This window comes from Castor canadensis, chromosome X (genome assembly GCF_047511655.1).
Source record: "Castor canadensis chromosome X, mCasCan1.hap1v2, whole genome shotgun sequence".
In the NCBI taxonomy this organism is placed as follows: Eukaryota; Metazoa; Chordata; class Mammalia; order Rodentia; family Castoridae; genus Castor; species Castor canadensis.
The window spans coordinates 46,728,605-46,749,878 of NC_133405.1; the positions used below are offsets into that span (position 1 = coordinate 46,728,605).

At 45.7% G+C, this 21,274-nt stretch overlaps 1 protein-coding gene across 4 annotated transcripts in view; it reads right to left on the reverse strand.

Moving 5' to 3' along the window:
• Positions 1–21,274, reverse strand: part of Frmpd3 (FERM and PDZ domain containing 3) — a 133,763-nt gene that overhangs the window by 58,593 nt on the left and 53,896 nt on the right. For 2 of the 4 annotated variants that reach the window (XM_074062644.1, XM_074062646.1), the window contains exon 2: positions 471–573. Coding sequence is in view for 1 of the 4 variants with exons in the window: in XM_074062643.1 (XP_073918744.1) it covers positions 471–573; positions 4,059–4,206 (251 nt within the window). In the remaining 3 variants the exon portion in view is untranslated. Of the gene's footprint in view, positions 1–470; positions 574–4,058; positions 4,327–21,274 lie in introns of those variants that run through there. The other 2 variants (XM_074062643.1, XM_074062645.1) reach the window with 2 other exon arrangements.

The window sequence follows — 21,274 nt, forward strand, 5'->3', positions numbered from 1 at the left end:
TGTGTGCATGTCTGTGCGTGCGCACACGCGTGTATGCGTGCACACATGCGTGTATGCGTGCACACACGCGTGTATGCGTGCACACATTAGGGGTTGGGGAGGTGGAAATAATGGCTTGCACTGTGCTTATTCTTTTAATGGATTTTTTATTCTTATTACTTCACTTGGCCTATCCCACTGCACAGTACCCTCAAAACAAAGGTGATCTGGTGAAGAAATTAGCTGGGGAGGGGCGGAGGTGAGGCTGTGGCAGGAGGCTCTTTGTGTCTACTGACATCACTGGAGCAGGCTAACCCAGAGTGTGTGAGGCCTCTGGGGACCCTGACTGGCTGGCCCCTGCAGTTCTGGGTAGCCAGGAACCCTAGCCAGGGTTGACCTGCCTGGGAGGACAGTGGTAGCCCTTTGCCACTGGTGGGGCAGGAGTGGGGCCGCTGCTCAGATTTTACCAAGACCCCCAAGGCCCCTGTTACCTGATAAGTTCTATGAACCTCTCCCTGGGGGCTTCACTCACGTCCTCCTCATTAATAGCCACAATCTGGTCACCAGCCAGGAGCTTGTCCTCAGAGGGGCCTCCTGCAGAGGAGAGGAGAGAGGTATGAGTTTTGGAGCTGCTGTTGGGAATACACAGGTCTGGGCAAGAGCCACAGTGCCTGAGAGAGCTGAGCTGAACCGAGCCAGGCTTGCAGAGACAGCCAGGCCTGCAGGAGATGACGCAGGCTGAGGAGGGGTGTGGGGTGCAGTTCCAGCTCTGGATGCTGCCTATAGGGCAGAGGAATGAAGAAAGAGAATGGAGTGAAGCTGCTTTATGGGCACGGCGTAGCAGAAAAAGGTCCCAAGTCTAGGCCTTGTACTCAGATGAGGTTACAAGTGTGTGACTGGCTTGGTTCTAAAGAGGAACAAGACTTCCACTTCATGGGAAGGGTTTGCTTAGGTTCAAGGAATGACTTCCAGACTGCTGGAGGTGGTACAGGTGACAACAGGAGGGGGAGGAGATTTCTTACTTGAACATTTTTCATACTTACTGGTCTGGAATGGTTTAGGCATTCATTTGCCTGGTGACAGGAGGATGAACTAAAAGACCCAAATGGTTTAATTTGTTTCAACACTGAGCCACTACTCTCTCCTCACAAGTGCACAGACCTTTGGAAAGCTGGGACATGCTTTCTCCCTTTCCCACTTCTGGGGGTGGTAAGGTTTAGAAAGCAGACCTGTGGGAAGGCCGGGAAGTCTTGGTTAGGGTAAAAGGTGTTACAAGGCTGTGCTACCTCTGCTGCTTAGCAAAGATCTTTTTGGAGGAAAGCTTTTTCAGTGACCCAGTGAGAACTAGAAGTCACATTCAGCATGATTCAAACCCGAAAGAAATGTTTAATGACAAGTCCCATTCTCAAACCAGCCTGATTCTTATTTGTGTCCACTTCAAAAGGCCAGATCCTGCCTTCTCCATGTCTCTACAAAGAAGTGTGCCGCCCAAACTTCCAAAGCATCAACATGCACATCATATATGTCACTTAAGTACAGCCCAATGGCTCTGGAGCCTGGGGCCGTGTGCCGAGGAGCCCAAGCCAGCACAGGCCCCAGGAGTCACTACTGGAACAGCAGTACCCCAAAACTCACTAGACTGTGTCTCCTGACATCACAGTGACTTCATGAGTGGAGTGTGGTAGTGACGAGCATATTCTTTGCAACCACACAGACCAGGGCTCTGTGATTCAACAGCTTGTGATTCAATAGCTGTGTGACCTTGGGTGAACATTTAATGTCTCTGGGTCTCTTTTTTTTTTTCTGGCACTACCAGAGTTTGAATTCAGGGCTTCACACTTGATAGGCAGGCACTCTACTGTTTGAGCCACACCTCCAGCCTGAGTCTCTTACCTCATCTGTAAAATGGGAAAATAATAATACCTACACATCATAAGAATTGGAGGATAAATGGGATGATGAATGTAAAGTACTTAAAACACCTGATTGTTGTTGGTAAGAATTCAATAAATGGTAGTTATTATGTCCTCCAAGGGACAATTCCTTAAAATTGTTTTGCTCCTTCTGTCAAAAATACCAATGTCACTGGGTGTGGTGGTATACACCGTAAGCCTAGCACTTAGGAGGCTGAGGCAGGAGGATGGCTAGTTTAAGGCTAGCCAGGTCTGCATAGTGAAACCCTGTCTAAAAAAAAGCCAATCAACCAAAAATCCCACAACCAGTTTTTGGATGGATGTCACTCTTCTTTCTTTTCTTCCTTCCTTCCTTCCTTCCTTCCTTCCTTCCTTCCTTCCTTCCTTCCTTCCTTCCTTCCTCCCTCCCTCTCTCCCTCCCTTCTTTCCTCCCTCCCTCCCTCCCTCTTTCTCTCCTTCCCTCCTTCCCACCTTCCCTCTCTCTCCCCCCTTCTCTTCCCCTCCCTCCCCTACAATAGAAGAGGTCCTTGTGTAACTTGATCTCCTTCACGAGCCTTGGTCTTTGGATGGCGCTGGTAACATAACATCAATCTACTACTGCTTTCACAAATGGTTAACTTGGTCAACCACAATTACTCCTGTGCAGGATACTCCCTTGTCTTTTCTTATGGCCTCAAATATGGAAGCAAATGTCCTTCTGTACCCAGCAGCTGCCTGGGCAGAAGCAGCAATGTGGATGAGCCTGAGTCTTTCATAGGGCTGGGATGTCAATCCCATAGCCTTTTGTGGCTCTAGCCTGGGGCTTTCCTTCTCTCACCCCTCCAAATCCTTCCTCTCTATCTTATACCTTTTGCAGCCCACCCTCTCCTAGGCCTGAGGGCTTCTTTCAGCCCTGCAATTTCTGTCTTCTTTGAAGTTACAGTAGGGGCTCCTGGTGGTCTATTACTAAGTTTTACCTGGTCCCTCTTTCCCAAGACAAATTTCATTTCTGATCACAGACAAAACTCTTTTGCCAAACTGCATGACTGACTTGGGAGCCTTAGGTCAGCCACAAACTCCTGTACTGAATCTTTTTCTTGTGCCCTCTAGTTGAAGAGAGCTTACAAAAATCTTGTTCTTTTCCTTTGAGGATTGCAAAATTCATCAAATTTCTGCAAGACCAGTTTGTACTCCGGCTGCTTCTCTTGACTGAGCGAGGAAACTGTTGTAAACATCTCAAGCCTCAGGCCCAGCAAGTCTGGAATAAAGCTCCTTTCTGTCTGTCTTTTCTGTCAATGTGTAGCAGATTTGAAACAAAACAGCACTCAGCCCTTCCCCATTTCATTCATGATGCAGGGTTTCAGGCTTTTTTGGGAGGGGGCTTTTGTTTATTCCATTCCACATGGTCCCATTCAAGTCCCACTTCCCTGTCACATGTCAGATAGGCTCCAGAGTAACCCTGGCCCTATTGCCTCCTTGCTGGATGAATCTGGACAAGTCCTTCCTCTTCCTCAGTTTCCTCATTCATAATATGGGAATGGTATTACTTACCTTGCAAGTTTCCCTGTGAGGATTGAACAAGAGGACGTAAAGTGCACGGTAGATGCTTAATCAATAGTAGCTACTGCTATTGGCGTTTTGGGGCAGAGATTTCGTTCTGCCCTTCCCTTCCAAGGAGGGTGCTCTACTACTTGAGCAATGCCCCCAACCCCTGTCCTCCGCCTCCTATCCCACCTGTGGTCTCTGTCCTAATTCTGATCTTCACTGGCTGACCTACCTATGAGTATGTACGGTCTCTAGAGCCTTATCTTAGATTCTTGAGGGCAGGAACTGTGTCTTGTACTTTCCTGCAACATTGCTGGGCTTAGAGTAGGCGGTCTGTAAATACTCGTTGAACTGAATTGAATGGTATGTTCTCACCCAAGGCATTATGGCTCTGCAAAGGGAGGATTTTGGAAGACCCAGACCCTATTAAATGATCAGCTGCAGCTTCTGTCTGGGGCCCCAAGCTGCCTCAGTGGTTGTCTCAATCAGTCTTAAACGTAGCTATTATTGGTCGGCAAGTCTTTACTCACTCTTCATGAATTCCTCAGCAACATGGTATATTGGAAGCGCTTTGCTTTGGGAAGATATGTAGGTGTTGGGGGACAGAAGCCAGGGCTGGGGGACCCTCTGAGGGACACCTACCTGGCCTCACAGATCGAACCACCACAGGCCTTTCACTGCCGGCCACGAAGCCAAAGCCATATATAGGGTCTCGGTGAATGGTCACTTGTCGCAGCGTCTCTGCTGGCAGCTGCTCACATTCCATATCATTTGCGCTCTCTTCCTGCATCACATGACTGAGGGAAGGGGAAGATGGAAGCAAAACAAGATGCAAAGGGAACTAAGCCTCAGAAACAGCTGGGAGGGACACTGGTTAGGGCTCTGGCATGGCACCTAGGAGATCACAGCTTAACATCCTACTTCCCTTAGCACCAACTGAGGTGATGACTGCCTCATATTTCAAACTGGAGAAAGGGGAATCGAGGCAGGAGAAGCCACTTCTCTTCAGAAAAGCTGGTCCCATCGAGCCTGAAATGATGAGTCTGACCCTTCCACTATGACACTGGAACACCAGAAGAAGCCCAAGTGCAAGTGTGTTATTCTAAAGTTAACTGCTATTGCCTATCTTACTTGGCTATTAACTCCCTAAGGGAAACCAAATCCTTGAGGGGACAGGCCTCAAAAACAGGCAAGTAAGTGGGAAAAGAATGTGAAGTCATTCCAGAACAGGAAGCATCTTCAAGTCCTTGTGCAATTTTAAACTCCAATGTCTCTTAGATGATATATAAAAAGGAACTATTTAGGTGGCATATAGAAACCAGGATGCTAATGTTTAGGACCATTACTTCACACAGTTGTACATAATGCCAACTTATTTCATTTAATGGGACAGCTGGAAAATGGCTCCTGTAAGCAAGAAGGGAAGCTGCATCTTGGAGTTGCTGACAGACCTGAAACCCAGAGGAGCTGGGAGAAGAGAAAGCGCTACCCTCACACCTGGGGGAGATTATAGATTGTTCTCCTGATGCCCACAACTTAAGCTACTGAAGCTTAGCAATTACACAAGAGCTTCATAAACTGTATCAAGGACCAAGGTGAGACACACTGCAAGCAGACAGGCCTGAGTGTAGTGTTTTGACAAAGAGCCTCCAGGGGTCAGAGGGCAGGGACAGCAGGGCCTGTGGGGGCACTGGGTGCCAGGGTCAAGGAAGAAGGTAAGAAGGGGAATGAATGGTGGCCCATGGGAAGGCCAAGGCAGGTGGAGGTGGATTAGAGGAGGCTAGAGCCAAGTGACCCAAAGCTTTACCTCCTGACGTGGCCCCACTCTACCCTCAGGCTTTCAGGCCTACCAGATGGGCTTAGTATGCGTAGTCTGTAAAATTAAGGCTCTAGGCAGGGCCCTTCCAAAGAGGGCCAGGAGTCAATTACTCCAACTAAGAGGCTTGTAAAAGAAGCGGGAGGTTTTGACGCTGTGAGAGTGATGCTATTGTTGACTAGCCAAGAATACCAAATTTGTCAGCGGCAAATGGTTTCAGGCAGTTAGGCTGTTTATCAGGACACAAATCAAGTAATTAGAGTGGAGCTTTAGAGGATTTGTACGGGAGGGGGGCAGATTTAGAGTAATCTTAGGAAAGAGAAACCCACAGTCCAGCAAAGAACCCTGCAGTTGCCTCTGTCCTACTGGAGCTCGGGAAGGCAGGCAGACTGTAGCTGACTCGAATGCAGCCACATCTACTCTGGCAGCACCCAGGCTGGCTTGGGTGGAAGGAATGCTACGATGAGGTCGAGCCTCTTCAGAAGGCTAATTCAGAAGCTAGTTCTCTCCCTCCCACTGTGGTAAGACAAATGGTCACTTTCTAACTGACAGACACTCAGAAGCCTGAACGTGGCTGGCCAGCATCCTCAATAGTACTCTCCTGGGACAGGGGCTCTGTGAGGGTGGCTTTAGACTGGTGCTTCTTCACTCATTTGTGCTCCTGGTGGCAGGCTTGGCCTTGAAGGGAAACAGAGAACATCTTCCTACAGCTGCTGTCTTGCCTCAGCCCTGGGGAAGCTTTCCAAATGAGCATTTTGCCTCCTGCCATCCGACCTCATCAATGGTAAGAGGCTCTCTTCCTGGGATGACACCAGCTTGTCACTACTGTGGGCGCCAGGCAGGGCAGGCTAGAGGATGAGAGCCTGCTGGGCTGTGCAGTTCCTGTCATAGGGAGCATGGAGGATGCAGGCGTGCCATGCCAAGGAAGTGCTCAGCGTACTGTTCTGCACTTGGCCCCTCACGCCCACTGCTAAACTCCCACTGCTTTTCTCCCTTTTCTTTTTTCTGGAGCTGGGAACCCTTCAGTCTTCAGGATGAAAATGGGTACTCCTAAAGTCAGAGCAACCAATGAGCCAAGAGCCTTTTGTAACACAAGTATTTTTTCTTTTATTCTTTTGCCTCATGTTAGTCAATCAACAAGTATTTATTGAGTGCCTACTGAGACAGGACATAAGAGAAGTTACAGATCTCTTTCCACAGAGAGCTACTAGTCTACCTGGAAGAGAAGAGGCAAGTTTCCATACCCAAGACAGAGTGTTGGCCAACAAGGTTATTGGTTAAGATAACCTCTATAACTCAGTGCCAACTTGTGTGTTCAGAGGAGGGGCAGAGAAGCTGGAGGAGGCTCCATGGAGGACATAAGGATGGTGCTGGCTGACCAGTAGAATCAGGGAGCGAGAGATAAGACCCTCACCTCTGTCCGGGAGCATGCTCCATCTTCCCACAGGGGGCCTAGATATTGCTCCCACTGCCACAGGCACGTCTTCAGGTGTGCCTGGAGCACATTTTGTCCCTGCTTAGGGTTGTACCTAACCTAGCTGGACTCATTGTCCCTAACAAGCAGTCCTTGCCTCACACTGTCTGCACCTTCCCAGGCACCTCAAGTCAGGGGAGAAACACCTCCATTGACTAGCCAGGAGGCCATTTTGCAATTCAAGTGGAAGTGGTTCCTTCTCTCCTGGGGTTTGCATCTTTTCCGTGTCTGCAGCTCAGTCCCTCTGAAATTTGCTAAGTGCCTGGAGACTTGGGAGTGACACTGAAGGCAAGCAGTGATGGATGACAGGAGCTCAGCTGTCCATGGGTCATGTGACTGCTTTCCTGGAGGAAACAGGCAATTTGACTTTGAAAGATGTTTGGCTTCTGGTCCTTTCAAACAGGGCAACCATGAACAAAAATATGAACCAGCTAAAGCCTATGCTCACCCCCACCCCAGATTTGTTTCTGGGACCTGCTATTTTCTTTTGTTGTTTGCCCCAAAGTATGCAATGCCTTCATTCTGTCCCCTTCCTATTCAAGGTCTCTAAAAAGTATCCCCTCACCCTGCACCAGGTTTGCTCTCTCCACTCAGAGCCCCACGGAAAGGTCTAGCCTTTCCCTTCTGCCTAATGACAACAACACTTTAGATCCATGTGACACTTTGCATTTTTATACCCATTACCTCATTTGAGAAAAGGTACTTTCATATCCATTATCTCCTCATCACAGCCCTAACTGTCCTGCCAAATAGACAGGTGACTGCTCCTCCTCCACCTGGGCCTCCAAGGTAGAAGGGAAACCCACAGAGGCTGAGGACATTAGCAGTCCAATTGGAGCCAAATCTGATGGACAGGGCCCACAATCCAGCACCCACCCCCAACTGCTTCCACTCAGGATCCCGTGCCCTCTGGCTTCCCAGATTTTTTATTGCAGGGCTGCTCCAATCCTATGACCATCACCAGCATGCCATGTCCTGGCCCAGCCTGGATGCTCAGCCCGCATCATAATTAACCTGTCTCTGATCCTGTTCACCCTGTGTCGTTGGGAGAATGAAATGAGATCATGGGTGCAGAAGCACTTAGGAAGGTTAAGAGCACAACACAGGAACGCAGAGGTGGCAATGTTGCTGGTAGCATTATTCAAGGTGGCCAGAGAAGCAGAGGAAAGGAGCTGAAGATCAACTTCACCCTCTTCACATAGCCCCAACCCTTCCCCCACCAGCTCCTTGCTTCTAAGAGACAGCCCCACAATGCACTCTGTTCCCTCGTTTTCCAGGCATCTCTTCCCCTGACCCAACTGTCAGAGACAACCTGGCTCCATGTGGATACCCTAATTCCTTTGTGGGCTCAACTGATCCTTCCTCATCACTCTCCAAAGAGGGACTGGGAGCTGGAGTTCATGCTAACAACTAGCTGTTGCTAGGCAGGATGAGGCTAAAGGACAGATGAACTGAAAAAACAACAAAATGGTTCTAAGTGGATGTTCTTTCTCCTTGTGCTTTTGGGCAGGAAGAAATATAAACAGTTACATTTCCAGGCATTGGCTTTTAGTTCTCAATTCCTCCTTGCCTTTGGCTCCTTTTGCTTTACATTTGGTTGGCTCCTTGGGGAGTCTTGTCACTCTCCTTGAAACTGGCAGGATTTGGAGCCATGCGGGGCCAATTAGCCCTCTGATTCCAGTAACTGGAGCTTGACTCTCCTGGAAGCTCCAGAGATCCAGCATGGCAGGCTAGCAGCTGGGTTCCATTGAGATGTGACAGTCTCCTGGTGGCAGCAATGGGAGCCTATCCCTGGGGCTCTGAGTAGCTGCTCTGGGTGCCCTCTTGTAAGGAGTGTGAACACAAGCTCTTCTTCCTGTTAAGGAGCTCTCACCTGTCACTTCAGCTAGCTGCTGCTTACCATAGCAGCTTGAACTTTAATGTGCACACGAGTCATGTGGGGTATCACCAAACTGATTCTGAGGCAGAAGGGGTGGAGTGAAGTGTAAGATTCAGATCAATTCCAGGATGGTGCCTTCGTGCTGGGCCACAGACCACACTTTGAGAAGCAAAGGTCTGAAAGGACACTGTTCTCAGACAACGGGAGAGCCATGGTCAGGTGAGAAGGCTGAGATGTTTTACTCTGTTGGGTTATGGCATTGAAGGACCTGAATTCATGCAAATAAAGGACTGGCTGGCTGAATTTCAGATTTACCCCAGGAGAGAATACAGAGGGCTGTAAACAGATCTGAGATAAGATAGGCAAGGTTACATTGGGGGAAACGAGAGGAAAGATCTGGAAGATGGGGCACACATGGTGTGGCCCTGCTGAACAATTTGGTCAGCCAAAGAACAGTCTAGCACTCGAGGCATGTGGGAGTAAGGCAAAGAAGATACTGCAAGACAGGACAGTGCAGAAAACAATAGTATCAGTTGCCCTTTATTGAGGACTTACTATGCTCCAGGTGCTGTCCACATTTTACTTCATTCCATCTTCACCACAACCACCGGAACTAGGTGGTATTATGGCCATTTTACAGATAAGGAAACGGAGATTTGAGAAGAGACTGGATAACTTGATAAGGAATATATACCTATATAAATTGTGTGGAACAGTAAGTGTGAACTCAGGTCTGCTTAACTCTGGAGCCAATTATTCTATATGATTTTTGTGATGAACCTGTGGACACAGAGGACTCCCAGAAGGCAGTGAGGTCAGCTCAGTAGGAGTATTTAGTGGATCACTCCTTCCCAAGTAAACTAAAGGCCATTCCAAGGCTGTCTTTGTAAGAGCAGCTTCCCTTGAAGCCACTGCCCCAGCAGGTGACATATCAGGTACCCCAGGTGCAGAACTGACTTCTTCCATGCCTCTAAGGCCACTTTCATATGGGAGACTCATCCCCGAAAGCCTCACATTCCTGTTAACTTCAGTCACCATCAGCAAGATGTCTGCTCACCTCTGGTCATTCTACAGAGTGCAGACTGCCCTTATCCATGGGGGATACAACCTAAAACCCTCAGTGGACGCCTGAACCCGCAGACAGTACAGAACTCCATATCTACTATGGGTTTCCTGTGCATACATATCTATGATAAAATTTAATTTACAAATTAGACACAGTAAGAGATGAACAACAACAATAATAAACAAGAACAGTATACAAACATACTGTAATAAAAGTTATTTAAAACTTATGAACTGCTTACTTCTGGGATTTTCCATTTAATATTTTTGGACCATGGTTGAATGCAGGAAACTGAAACTGCAGAAAGTGAAACCATGTGGGGCTACTATAGGGCTCTATTCATACTCTAATCCCGCCCTTCTTTTCCTTTTCCTATCCCTCCAGTGTGTCCTCTGGAGGCTATCCAGAGCCTCGATTTCTTTTATGAAAGTGCCTGTCACCTTCTTATTCCCCAAGGATACCACTTCCTCACCAGCCCTTTCAAGAGGAAGCTGATTTTTAAAAAAAATTTTTTTTCTCTCAAATCACAAGTCCTTCAGGACCTGCAGGGAAGGCAGGTGTCCTTGCAGCTTGCTGATGCTGCCTCCAGGCCATTATTCCTCCTTCCTTCTGTAAAGAAAATCCTCCTTCTTTGAGGAATGTGTCTGCAGCCCACCTCTACACCTGCCTTTCTCCCTCCTCAATGTTCCCTCTAGACTTTCTAGGTAGGCCCAGTGACTGAGGACTTTAGTTCCTAGTCACATGTGATCTTCCCCTCTGCCTTTTTAAAAATCTTGGTAAACATACGTGACATAAAATTTACCATTTTAAACATTTTTCAGTATACAGTTCAGAGGCATTAAGTATATTCACATTGTTGTGTAACCACCAACACCAACACTCTCTGGAATGTTTTCATTTCCCCAACTGAAACTCTGTACCCATTAAACACTAACCCCCGCCCCGTTCTTCCTACACCCAGCTCCAGGTAGCCACTTTCTGTCTCTATGAATTTGACTACTGTAGGAACATCATATAAAAAGAATCACATAATATTTATCCTTTTGTGTCTAGCTTAGTTCAGAGAGCGTAATGTCTTTAGGGTTCATCCATGTTGTAGTATGCGTGAGAATCTCCTTCCTTTTAAGACTCAATATTATTCCATGTATATGTAGACCATATTTTCTTCATCTGCTGATGGATAGTTGGATTGTTTCCTCCTTTTGATTATTGTGAATAATGCTGCAATGAACATGGATGTACAAATATCTGTTGCAGTCCTGCTTTCACTTCTTCTGGGCATATTACCTACGTTAGGATTTAAACCTGAGATATCTTAAAGGCTCATGTATCAGGGGTTTGCTTTTGTGCCAGCTGATGGGGATTCCAGAAGTGACTGGATCCTGAGGGCTCTAACTTAATCAATGAGTTTATCCCTTGATGGATTCATAATACATTGGCATTACTGGGGGGTGGTAAAAGCAGAAGGTGGGGCCTGGTTGCAGGAAATAGGTCACTGGGGGTGTGGCCTTGGGAAGACTTATCTGTGACCCTTCTTGTCCTCTTTTTGCTTCTTGGCTGCCATGAGGTGAGCAGCTTTCCTCCACCATGCCTTTTTGCTATGATGTATCTACTTTGCCATGAGTCTAAAAGCAATGGATCCAGCCAAGCATGGACAGAAACCCCTGAAACCGTGAGCCAAAATAAATCTTTCCTCTTTTTAAATTGCTTCTCTCAGGTATTTGTCACAGCAATGAAAAACTGACTAACACAACCTAGAAGTAGAATTGCCAGATCTTGTGGTAATCCTATGCTCTATTTTTTGAAGAATGGACATATTGTTTTTCACAGTGGCTGTACCATTTAACTTTCTCACCAGGAGTTTTTCCACTCCCTAGCCAACACTTTGTTGTTGTTGTTGTTGTTGTTTGTTTGTTTTGTTTCATTTTCATAATACCTGGCCTAATGGTTGTACTCACTCCAACTCTTGATATTGCTATTGGTGAATTCAATATCCACACGGTGATGAGGAAGACTCTAACAATGGCTTCTTCCACTTAAGTCACTCAATAGTCATCCACCTATATTTGCAGCATCATCACATATTGTACCACCTCTGAAATCTCCATGGCCAACACCCCACTCTCTACTATGCCACCTATCTTGCCAGCTTCTCTCCACAAGGGTTCCCACCAAAAGGGGTCATCTGAATGCATCATGATCACCTGATCACACCCCACTTGGTATCCCCTTTTCCTAGAAATCTCTTCCTCCATTCTTTGCTGGCCTGACTCTTCATTCTTTAGGTTTCAACTTAAGTACTACCTCTCTGGAGAGGCCTTCTCGAAAGTTTTTCTCTAGTTATTCACTTTCTCACTCTCCTTCCAGCTCTTTCTTAGCTTCGTGTTCCTGCAAGTCCAGATTGGTGTTTCTGGTCAATCACTATGATCATTCCCTTATCAAACACCACCAACTCCCTTACTTCCTCTCTCTCAGCTATACTCACCTTGTAATACTTCACTCCTCAATGAACTCAACCATATGCATTCTCCCTGGTGGCATCAGACAGAGTAGCTGAAGGTAGCTGGAGAAAAATCACACAGCTGGGTAGCTGGCTTTCACTTTAAACGCATGACCTCAAACCTGGCATAGACACTCAATACTGTTGGGTCACAACTTTCTCTAAGAATACTATTTCATAGCTCCTTTTCTCTCCTCAATCTTCCTCACCTTCCCATTTGAGACTCCAAGAAGTCTCAGCTGATGACCTCACCCTCTGTATTGTTGAAAAAAACAGAAGTCATCAAATGAGCAAACCCTCATCTTACAACATCTACACTGTACCTTTGTTTCCTTTTTCTCCACCTATTAAAGTAGAGGATGCTTTTTCCTTCTATCAATGGTAAATCACTTATCTTCTCAAGCATTTTGCTCTTTTGGGCATTCACTCTCTTTCCTAAATCATCCATCTCTCCACTTCTCCAGAATCGTGCTGACATGCTGATGAAAACATCCTTAAGAAAACAAACAAGCCAGGTATGGTGGTGCACGCTTGTAGTCCCAGCTACTTGGGAGGTGGAGGCAGGAGGATCAAGCGTTCAAGGCCAACCTAGACAAAGTTAGCAAGACCCTATCTCAGAAACAAAATATAGACTGGGGAGTGTGGCTCAACTGGTAGAGTGCTTGCTTAGCAAAGGCAAGTACTGGGTTCAATCTCCAGTACTGCGCAAAAAAGAAAAGAAAACAAATACAACCCACCTTTCTCTACTCCATAATCTCCTTACTCCTTACAGTTACTGCCCTGCTTTCCTGTTCTCTATAGCAAAACTTCTCAGAAGAGTTTTGCACACCTACTGTCTACTTCACCTCTCTTTTCCTTAAGAAAACATCTGGCTCCCACTCCACAGAACTGCTCTTGTTAAGGTCCCCTTTGGCCTCCATGGTCATCTCTCAGTCCTCATCTTTTTTTATTCATTTATTCACATGTGCATACATTGTTTGGGCCATTTCTATACCCTGCTCCCCCCCGTTCCCACCCTCTCCCCCCGAGCCCCCCTCACTTCCAGTCAGAACTTGTTCTGACCTTATCTCTCATTTTGTTGAAGAGAAGACATAGCCTAATAAGAAAGACAAAGTGTTTTTTACTAGTTGAGTTAAGGATAGCTATACATAGAGATTCCTAGCATTGCTTCCATGTACAAATGTGTTACAACCCAAGTTGATTCATGTCTAACTGATCTTTACACTGGTTCCTGATCCTCTTCTCATGTTGACCTCTGTCGCTTTAAGGTTTCTGTATTAGTTCCTCTGGAGTGGGGACATCAAACGCTTTCATGTTTTGGGTTTTCTACCTATCCCCATACCTTCCATATGTGCTCTCTCCTTGTCATGTAACCCAAGTCCAACAACATTAGGGCATTTGCCCTAGATCTAAAGTCCGCATATGAGGGAGAACATACAATATTTGGTCTTCTGAGCCTGGCAAACCTCGCTCAGAATGATGTTCTCCAGTTCCATCCATTTACTTGCAAATGATAAGATTTCATTCTTCTTCATGGCTGAGTAAAATTCCATTGTGTACAAGTACCACATTTTCTTAATCCATTCGTCAGTAGTAGAGCATCTTGGCTGTTTCCATAACTTGGCTATTGTGAATAGTGCTGCAATAAACATGGATGTGCAGGTGCCTCTGGAGAAACCTGTGTCGCATTCCTTTGGGTATATCCCCAGGAGTGGGGTTGCTGTCAGTCCTCATCTTACTCAATTCCCACCAGCTGTAGACACACTTGACCACTCCCTCATTCCTAAAACACTCTCCTATCTTGGCGTCTGTGACTATCTCCTGACTGTCCTCCTACCTCTGTAGTCACTTCCTGCAGTCTCTTTTGTAAACTTCACTTTCTTTACCTAAGCACTAGATATTGGGCTTCTTTGGACCTCAGACCTAGGTCTTCTCTCTTTCCTCTTTCTTGAGATGAGCTCATCCAGTCCTTTTAATTTAAAAACAATCTCTATGATGACAACTCCCAAATTTACATTCTATCCACACCTGTTCTGGAGTCGCCAAACTCTTAGATTTTGACACCTTTACTTTTCTGTCTCATAGAAACCTCAAATTTAACATGGCTGAAACTAAACTCTTGCTTAGGTATCTCTCAGCATTTGTCATCTTGGTACATGGTACCATCATCTCTTCCATGACTCAAGCCAGAAACTTAAGAGTCTTTCTGAGAGCCATCTCTCCTTCTTTGTTACCCACCCCTCCCCCTGCAGTCCAATTTCTCAGTAAGTATTATCAGCTGTTGCCTCATTACACATCCAAAATCCCCCTGTCTCTCTCCATCTCCATGGCTATCACCAGTTTAAGCCACTACCACCTCTCCTGTGAATTGCTGCAGCAGCTCCCTTACTGGTCTCCTTGTACCACTACTGCTCCCTTCTAAATCTGGTCTCTACAGCCATTGCAAAAGCCTATCGCTCCTATAGCCAACATTGTCCTCAATGGAGAAAAACAAATGATTTCCTCTAAAGCTAGGAACAAGACAAAGATAAGGGTGTCCACTCTTATTCAAAAGAGTGCTAGAATTCTTAGCCAGAGAAATATGGCAAAAGAAAGAAAGAAATGGATACAAAAAGAAAGAAAAAAGTAAAATTATCTTTATTTGCAGATGACATGATCCTATACTTAAAAGATCCTAAAATGTTTACCAAAAACCTCTTAGATATGATACTTTTGGCAAAGTAGCAGGATAAAGAAACCAAAATAAAAAACCAGCAACTCTTCTATACACCAATAATGAACAGGCTAAGAAAGAAATCACGAAAACAATCCCATTGATAATAGCCTCAAAATCAGAAATATCTAGGAATAATAAACCTAACTAAAGAGGTGACAGACCTCTACAATAAAAACTATAAAACCTTGGAGAAAGAAATTGAAGAAGGGCTGGTAGTAGAGAACCTACCTGGCATGTGCAAGGCCCTGAGTTCAAAATGTGATAAAAAGTTGAAGCAGACACTGGAGGATGGAAAGACCTTCCATGTTCATGGATTGGTACAATTAAAATTGTGAAAATGGCTATACTGCTGAAAGCCATCTACAGATTCAATGTAATCCCCATCAAAATTCCAATGTCATTTTTCACAGAAATAGAAAAATCAATCCTAAAATTCACTTGGAAGCACAAAAGACCCCAAACAGCCAAAGCAATTCTGAACAAAAACAGCAATGCTGGAGGTATCACAATACATGACTTCAAATTATACTACAGAGCCACAGTAACAAAACCGCATGGTACTGTCACAAAAACAGATGCATACATCAATGGAATAGAATAGAATACCTAGAAATAAGCCCACCCAGCTACAGCCATCTGATTTTTAACAAAGATGACAAAATCTATGTTGGAAAAAAGACAATCTCTTCAACAAATGGTATTGAGAAAACTGGATATCCACATGTAGAAGACTGAAATTAGACCCCTCTCCCCCCATACGAAAATTAATTCAAAATGGATCAAAGATTTTAATGTAAGGCCTGAAACTCTGAAACTGATAGAGGAAAATATAGGGAAAACCCTTGAAGAAAGATATAGGCATAGGTAACAATTTTCTGAATCGAATCTCGATTACTCAGAAAATAAGAACAAGAATTGAAAAACTGAGATTGCATAAAATTAAAAATCTTCTCCACATCAAAGGAAACAATTACTGGACTCAAAAGAAAACCCATAGAATTGGAGAAAATCTTTGCTGGTTATTCATTGGATAAAGAATTAATATCCAAATATACAAAGAGCTCCAAAAATTAAGCAGCAAAAGAATAATCAATCCAATGAACAGTTTTCAAAAGAAGTAAATACATTAAGAAATGTTCAACATCCTTAACTATAAAGGAAATGTAAATCAAAACATCATTGAGATTGCATCTCACCCCAGTCAAGGTGAACAAAAAAACCACCAAGGGAACAAAAAAACCTGGTGAGGATGCAGGGGTAGGGACCCTTATATGTTGTTGGTGGGAATGTAAATTAGTACAGCCACTATGAAAATCAGTATGGAGGTTCCTCAAAAAACTAAAACTAGAACTACCATATGACCCTGCTATACTACTCCTGGGCATACAGCAAGCACACAATAGAGATACCTGCACACCCATGTTTATAGCAGCACTATTCACAATAGCCAAGTTATGGAATCAGCCTAGGTGCCCATCAACCAATGTATGGATAAAAAAATGTGCACACACACACACATTGGAGTATTATTCAGCCATAAAGAATAAAATTATGTCATTTGCAGGAAAATGGATGGAATTAGAGATTATCAATTTAAACAAATTAACCACGCTGAGAAAGACAAATAGCACATGCTCTTTCTCGCATGCAGAATCTAGTCCTTAAAAATAAATGACATGAGTATAAAACAGGTTCTGTTTGAGGGTGGGTACCAGTGAGAGGAGAAAGGGTGAAAGGGGAGGGTGGGAGGTGAATATGGTCAAAATACTTCATATACATATATGAAAATAGAAGAGTGAAAACTGTTCAATTGTTATTAAAAGGGGGAAGGGGAATAAGAAAGAGTAATAGAGGAGGGTGAATTTGATTAAAGTACATTTATGTGCATATGGAAATATCACAATGAAACCCCTTTGTACAACTAATATATGCTAATAAAAATAGAAAAAAAGAAGAACCAAAGGAACAGAAACCTAAATGAGCTCCTGATATGAGGAAAATAAATGTATAGTTTTGTCACCTCCTTCAAGAATTTAAAAAATTACTTACATGTATGCTCATATTACAAAGCTCAATAAGCTATCCATTACTATAATGTATACCATTATTAGTAAGTAGACTTTATTTCTACCAAATTCTACAACTTGTCTAAGTAACAAACAGACTTCAAAACAAAAAAAGAAAAAAATTTCTCTGTGAATCAACACATGGGTGCATAGGAGTCATTTTGAGGCACAGAAAATACAATCATCTGACTATTCCATGCACTTCATCTCCAACTGTAAAAGGCAAGTTTCTCAATGGGATGTATATTAGTCACACTTTCCTTGCTGACAAATTCGGGAGAAAAATAACTTAAAAGGAAAAAGATTTGTTTTGGCTCATGATTTTAGAAGTTTCAGTCCATGTCCACTTAACCCCCTTGTGTTTGGGCCTGTGGTGAGGCTGAACATTCTAGCAGAGGGTATGTGGTGGAGCAAAGCAGCTCATCTCATAGCAGCCAGGAAGCAGAGAGAATACACAGGAAGGGGCCTGAGACAAGGTGTATCTATCTTTCAATTACATGCCCCCAGTGACCTCCTTCCTCCACCTGGGCCCCACCTCCTACTTTGTACCACCTCCCAATAATGCCAGCGTATTATGAATCTACCAAGGGATTAATCCATTAATTAGGTTATTAATTATTCAATCACCCCTCAATGACTGGATTCATCAGCTGGGGATCAAACCTTCAACACATGAGCCTTTGTGGGGATGCTTCATATCCAAACCATAACAGAGAGTCAGGCCATAGGTGAAACCTTTCAACATCTCTAGCCAAAGCTCAAGGTAGGGAGAGTATGGAGTCAAAGGAAGACTCTAAGGTCACAATTTAAGAAATGGGAGACATCTTGGCCCTTTTAAGGGTTTGAGGGTGAGAAAAACAATAGCTTTCCATCGGGGAAGGAATTGTCTTCCTTTCGTCTTTCCTTTCCTTTCCTTTCCTTTCAGTAATGGGGAATCATACCCAGGTCTTCATGCTCTCCACTTCAGCTATACCCCAGATCATGGGAATTTTCTTGGAAGGGTAGACAACCATCCTTTCAGAATGGCCAGAGGCAGTGGGGTGGGCAGGATGACTTTGAATAGTCCTTCCTACTCCTGAAAGTCTCTGGGAAGATGATTTGGTTACTTTCCTAGGACTGTCTCCCTCTTTTCCTTCCAGGTGTTTATGGCTTCACAGCTTCCTCTTCAGCTGAGCTTGGAGAATGATCTTTTGGAAAACCTGCTGGTGTCTGAATTCTTTTTCTGGTTTTCCAATCAGTAGTTTTTCCCAGTGGGCTGGAATGGAGACACCTGTCACCTGTTCTCACAGATCACAAGGGAACAGGTAGATAGACCAAGGTCATCTGTCCTGCTACAATACCTAGGAGCCTGGAGTCACTTTGCTAAAGACCAACCCCATAATGCTTCTGAGAGGAAGCTGTGGAGGACCCTCTCTATAGCCCCCCTTCTCTCCCCCTCCTCCCCTCAGGGGCTACACATTCAGTAGATTCCGACATGTTGTCTAATAGGCCCAGACATACTCCTAAACCCTCCACGCTGGGGCTGCCAGCCCAGTGACAGATGTAAAGGCTGTGCCAGATGTGAAGCTGATGCCATATGGCACCCTGGGTCACGAGGTCTGAAGCTGCTGCCACTGAGCTGTAGTGGAGATAGTGGGAGATCCTTGAATTTTAGCCTCCATTCACCTGTCACTGGCTGAGGAAGTGAGGGGGACTGGAGCAAAGAAATATTCATGGGAGCTTGAAGGAGTTGTCATGTCACTCCAAAGACTCCTGGGCACCCCACCCCACACCTTCCATGTACCACACCAAGTATTTCTGAAGGAGGCCGAGACAGAGATTGACTGAGCCAGAGGGTGAGAGAGGAGGAATGAAGGGAAAGACAAGCAAGAAGGGAAGATAGCTGAGCAGGAAAGGGGGCCAGTCAGAGCCAAGAGGGAGTGAGGCAAGGAGAGGCAGCCACAGTAAGACAGAAGAGGAGAAATGAGACAAGAGGACCTTGGAGACAGTGACGGCAAAATGACACTATGTGGCCAACTCTGGTTGTCAATTTTTTTTTTTGAGGCCCACTCCAGTTCCTCACTTGCTCTCTAATGCCTTTGGGCCGCCCCCCGCCGCCCCGCTCCAGGGCTACCCTCCGGGCGTCCATGACTTGAGTGCTTTCAGGTAGAAGATTTCTGGTGGTGAAGCTCTTCTGGGAGGGGGGCTGCTATTATGCCAAATTGACAGTATGACTGCTCCTTACCCATTTCACAGATGGGGATGCAGTGGGCAAGGGGCAAATCTGGAATGGCATGAGGAAGAAACTCAGGACACCTTCCTGACTTAGGTTAATTTCCCAGTCACTACAGGCTGGGTTTTTGTTGTGAAAGAGAAGGGGATTAAGAGGAGCCAAACAGAAAGGAGAATTCCAGAAGGTGGGAGGGCATGGTCTTGATGAGAAAAGTGGATTTGGCAGGGAAAGGAGCAGCAGGCTCAAATTCTTCCCCTCAGTGCACACATCTCTCCAAGGCCAGACTGGACCACAGAGCTCTGACACAGAATACCAAGTCAGTAGAGGGTCCCAGTTCTCTCTTCTCTTGGATCCCAGCCTTTAGTCTGCCAAGGGCTGAACTGTAAACAAAGCTTGGAGGGTGGATAGGGGGAGCAGGTGTGGGCAGGAGCTTCTGGGAACTTCCCAACAAGTGCTTCCTCCAGCAGCCAAAGACCCAGGGCTCAAATAGCACCTCTCTGGGGGCTGCTTGGCAGGCACCAGTGCCGCTGGCTGCACAGAGCTCTGGGCAAAAACTCCTGAAGCCAAATGAGGGCCTCTTCAGCTGGCTGGCTGTGCTGCCTCCCTCCTCTTTGTGAGAATGCTAGGCATTGATGGCCTGGGCCTCCAGCCTTGGATGCCCTCAAACTCTGACTCTTGTTAGCTAGGTACTGCAGGAAGGGCCAGACTTGAGCCAATAGAGAGGGAGGGCACTGGGAACAGGCCCAGAGACCAAAGGAAACAGGAGTATGTGGCAGGAGGTATGAAGACGACAGCCTGAGTAGGGGAGAGGTTAGCTGGGAAGCAGAAGCTGTAGCTGGTCCAGGGTAGAGAGTGAGTAGGCCTTTCCCCACTCCATCTCTCATCCCTGCCTCTACTGGGGCACAAGGTTCTCTCCCAGTGCCCCCTTGAGGAGCTTGTGAGGAGAGAGATAGGCCATTCTAATCAGAGCCGGACAGGGAATGGCACATTTATCCCAATACCTTGCCTAGATGTCCATGATGAGGGAGGTGGTATCTGCAGTGCAAGATCTATGCCCGGTGGGTGCCAAGCTGACCTCCCATAAGGGAGCAGCCTTGGCTCCTTCCTGTGTATCATCCCTAACCTGTCCAATCAATACAGCCCAGGAACAAGGTAGAAATTAGGTCAAGAAGCCACTAGACAAAGGAGAGTATGAGAGCAGAGGCCTGCTTAACTCATCTGGCGGTGTCCAGAGATGCCAACTGCAGCCTCAGGACAACAAGACACCTTTTATTCTGCCTGATTGTATTGTCCTGCTGAGACAGAGGAAGGAATTATAAGGTCTTTTCTAAACTGGGGTCAGAAAAGGGAGAGTGAGGTTGGTGAACTCTCCACCTAAGAATAAAAGCCAAAGGCAAGAGCACCTGTCAAATAGTTATTAGCTCAGAGGGCTGAGTTAACACAAAAACACCCTGTACCTCCCCTGTGTTGTTGGTTGGGAACCCCCTGTCTGTTTCCTGGAGGTGGCTATGAAATGACAAGTCTCAAAAAGCCTGTGGGCTTGCCTTTGGGTACAGCAAGCATAGGCAGGGGTTGGGGACACTGAAAGGAGATGGCATCTCAGCCTACAATCAGGCTTTGATAGAACAGAATCCTAGGAATCCTAAGAACCCCCAGGCTCCCAACTTGGCCACTCAAATCTAATGGTGGACTCCAGACTTGCCCCAGTAAGGTAGAAAAGCAAACCCAGGCATTTTAGAAAGCATCAAAAAGACAAGGACAAAATGATTGGGAGGGGCTAACCAGTTCTCAGCTAGCCAGAAACATTCTACTAAGCAGGGAAGTCCTTCCCCAAGCATTCAGGTTTTGGCAGTGCTGTGTATTTTGTTTGCAGTGATTAAAACCCACAGAGCTGGGGCTCTGCAGAATAATGCAAGCTCTGCGCCTACTCCCCTTCTTACAAGGAGAAGAATGGCGAAGTCCCTGACTGTGAGTCAGAGACTCCCTTCACTAGCTTTTAGATAGCATTCATTCATTCCTTCACTCATGTATGCAACAAAAAATCCAGAGCACCTACTATGTGCCTGGGTTTTCCCTCCAGAGAACCCAGGGAGGCTGCAGTCTAAAGTAGGGATGGCTGTGTAAACAAA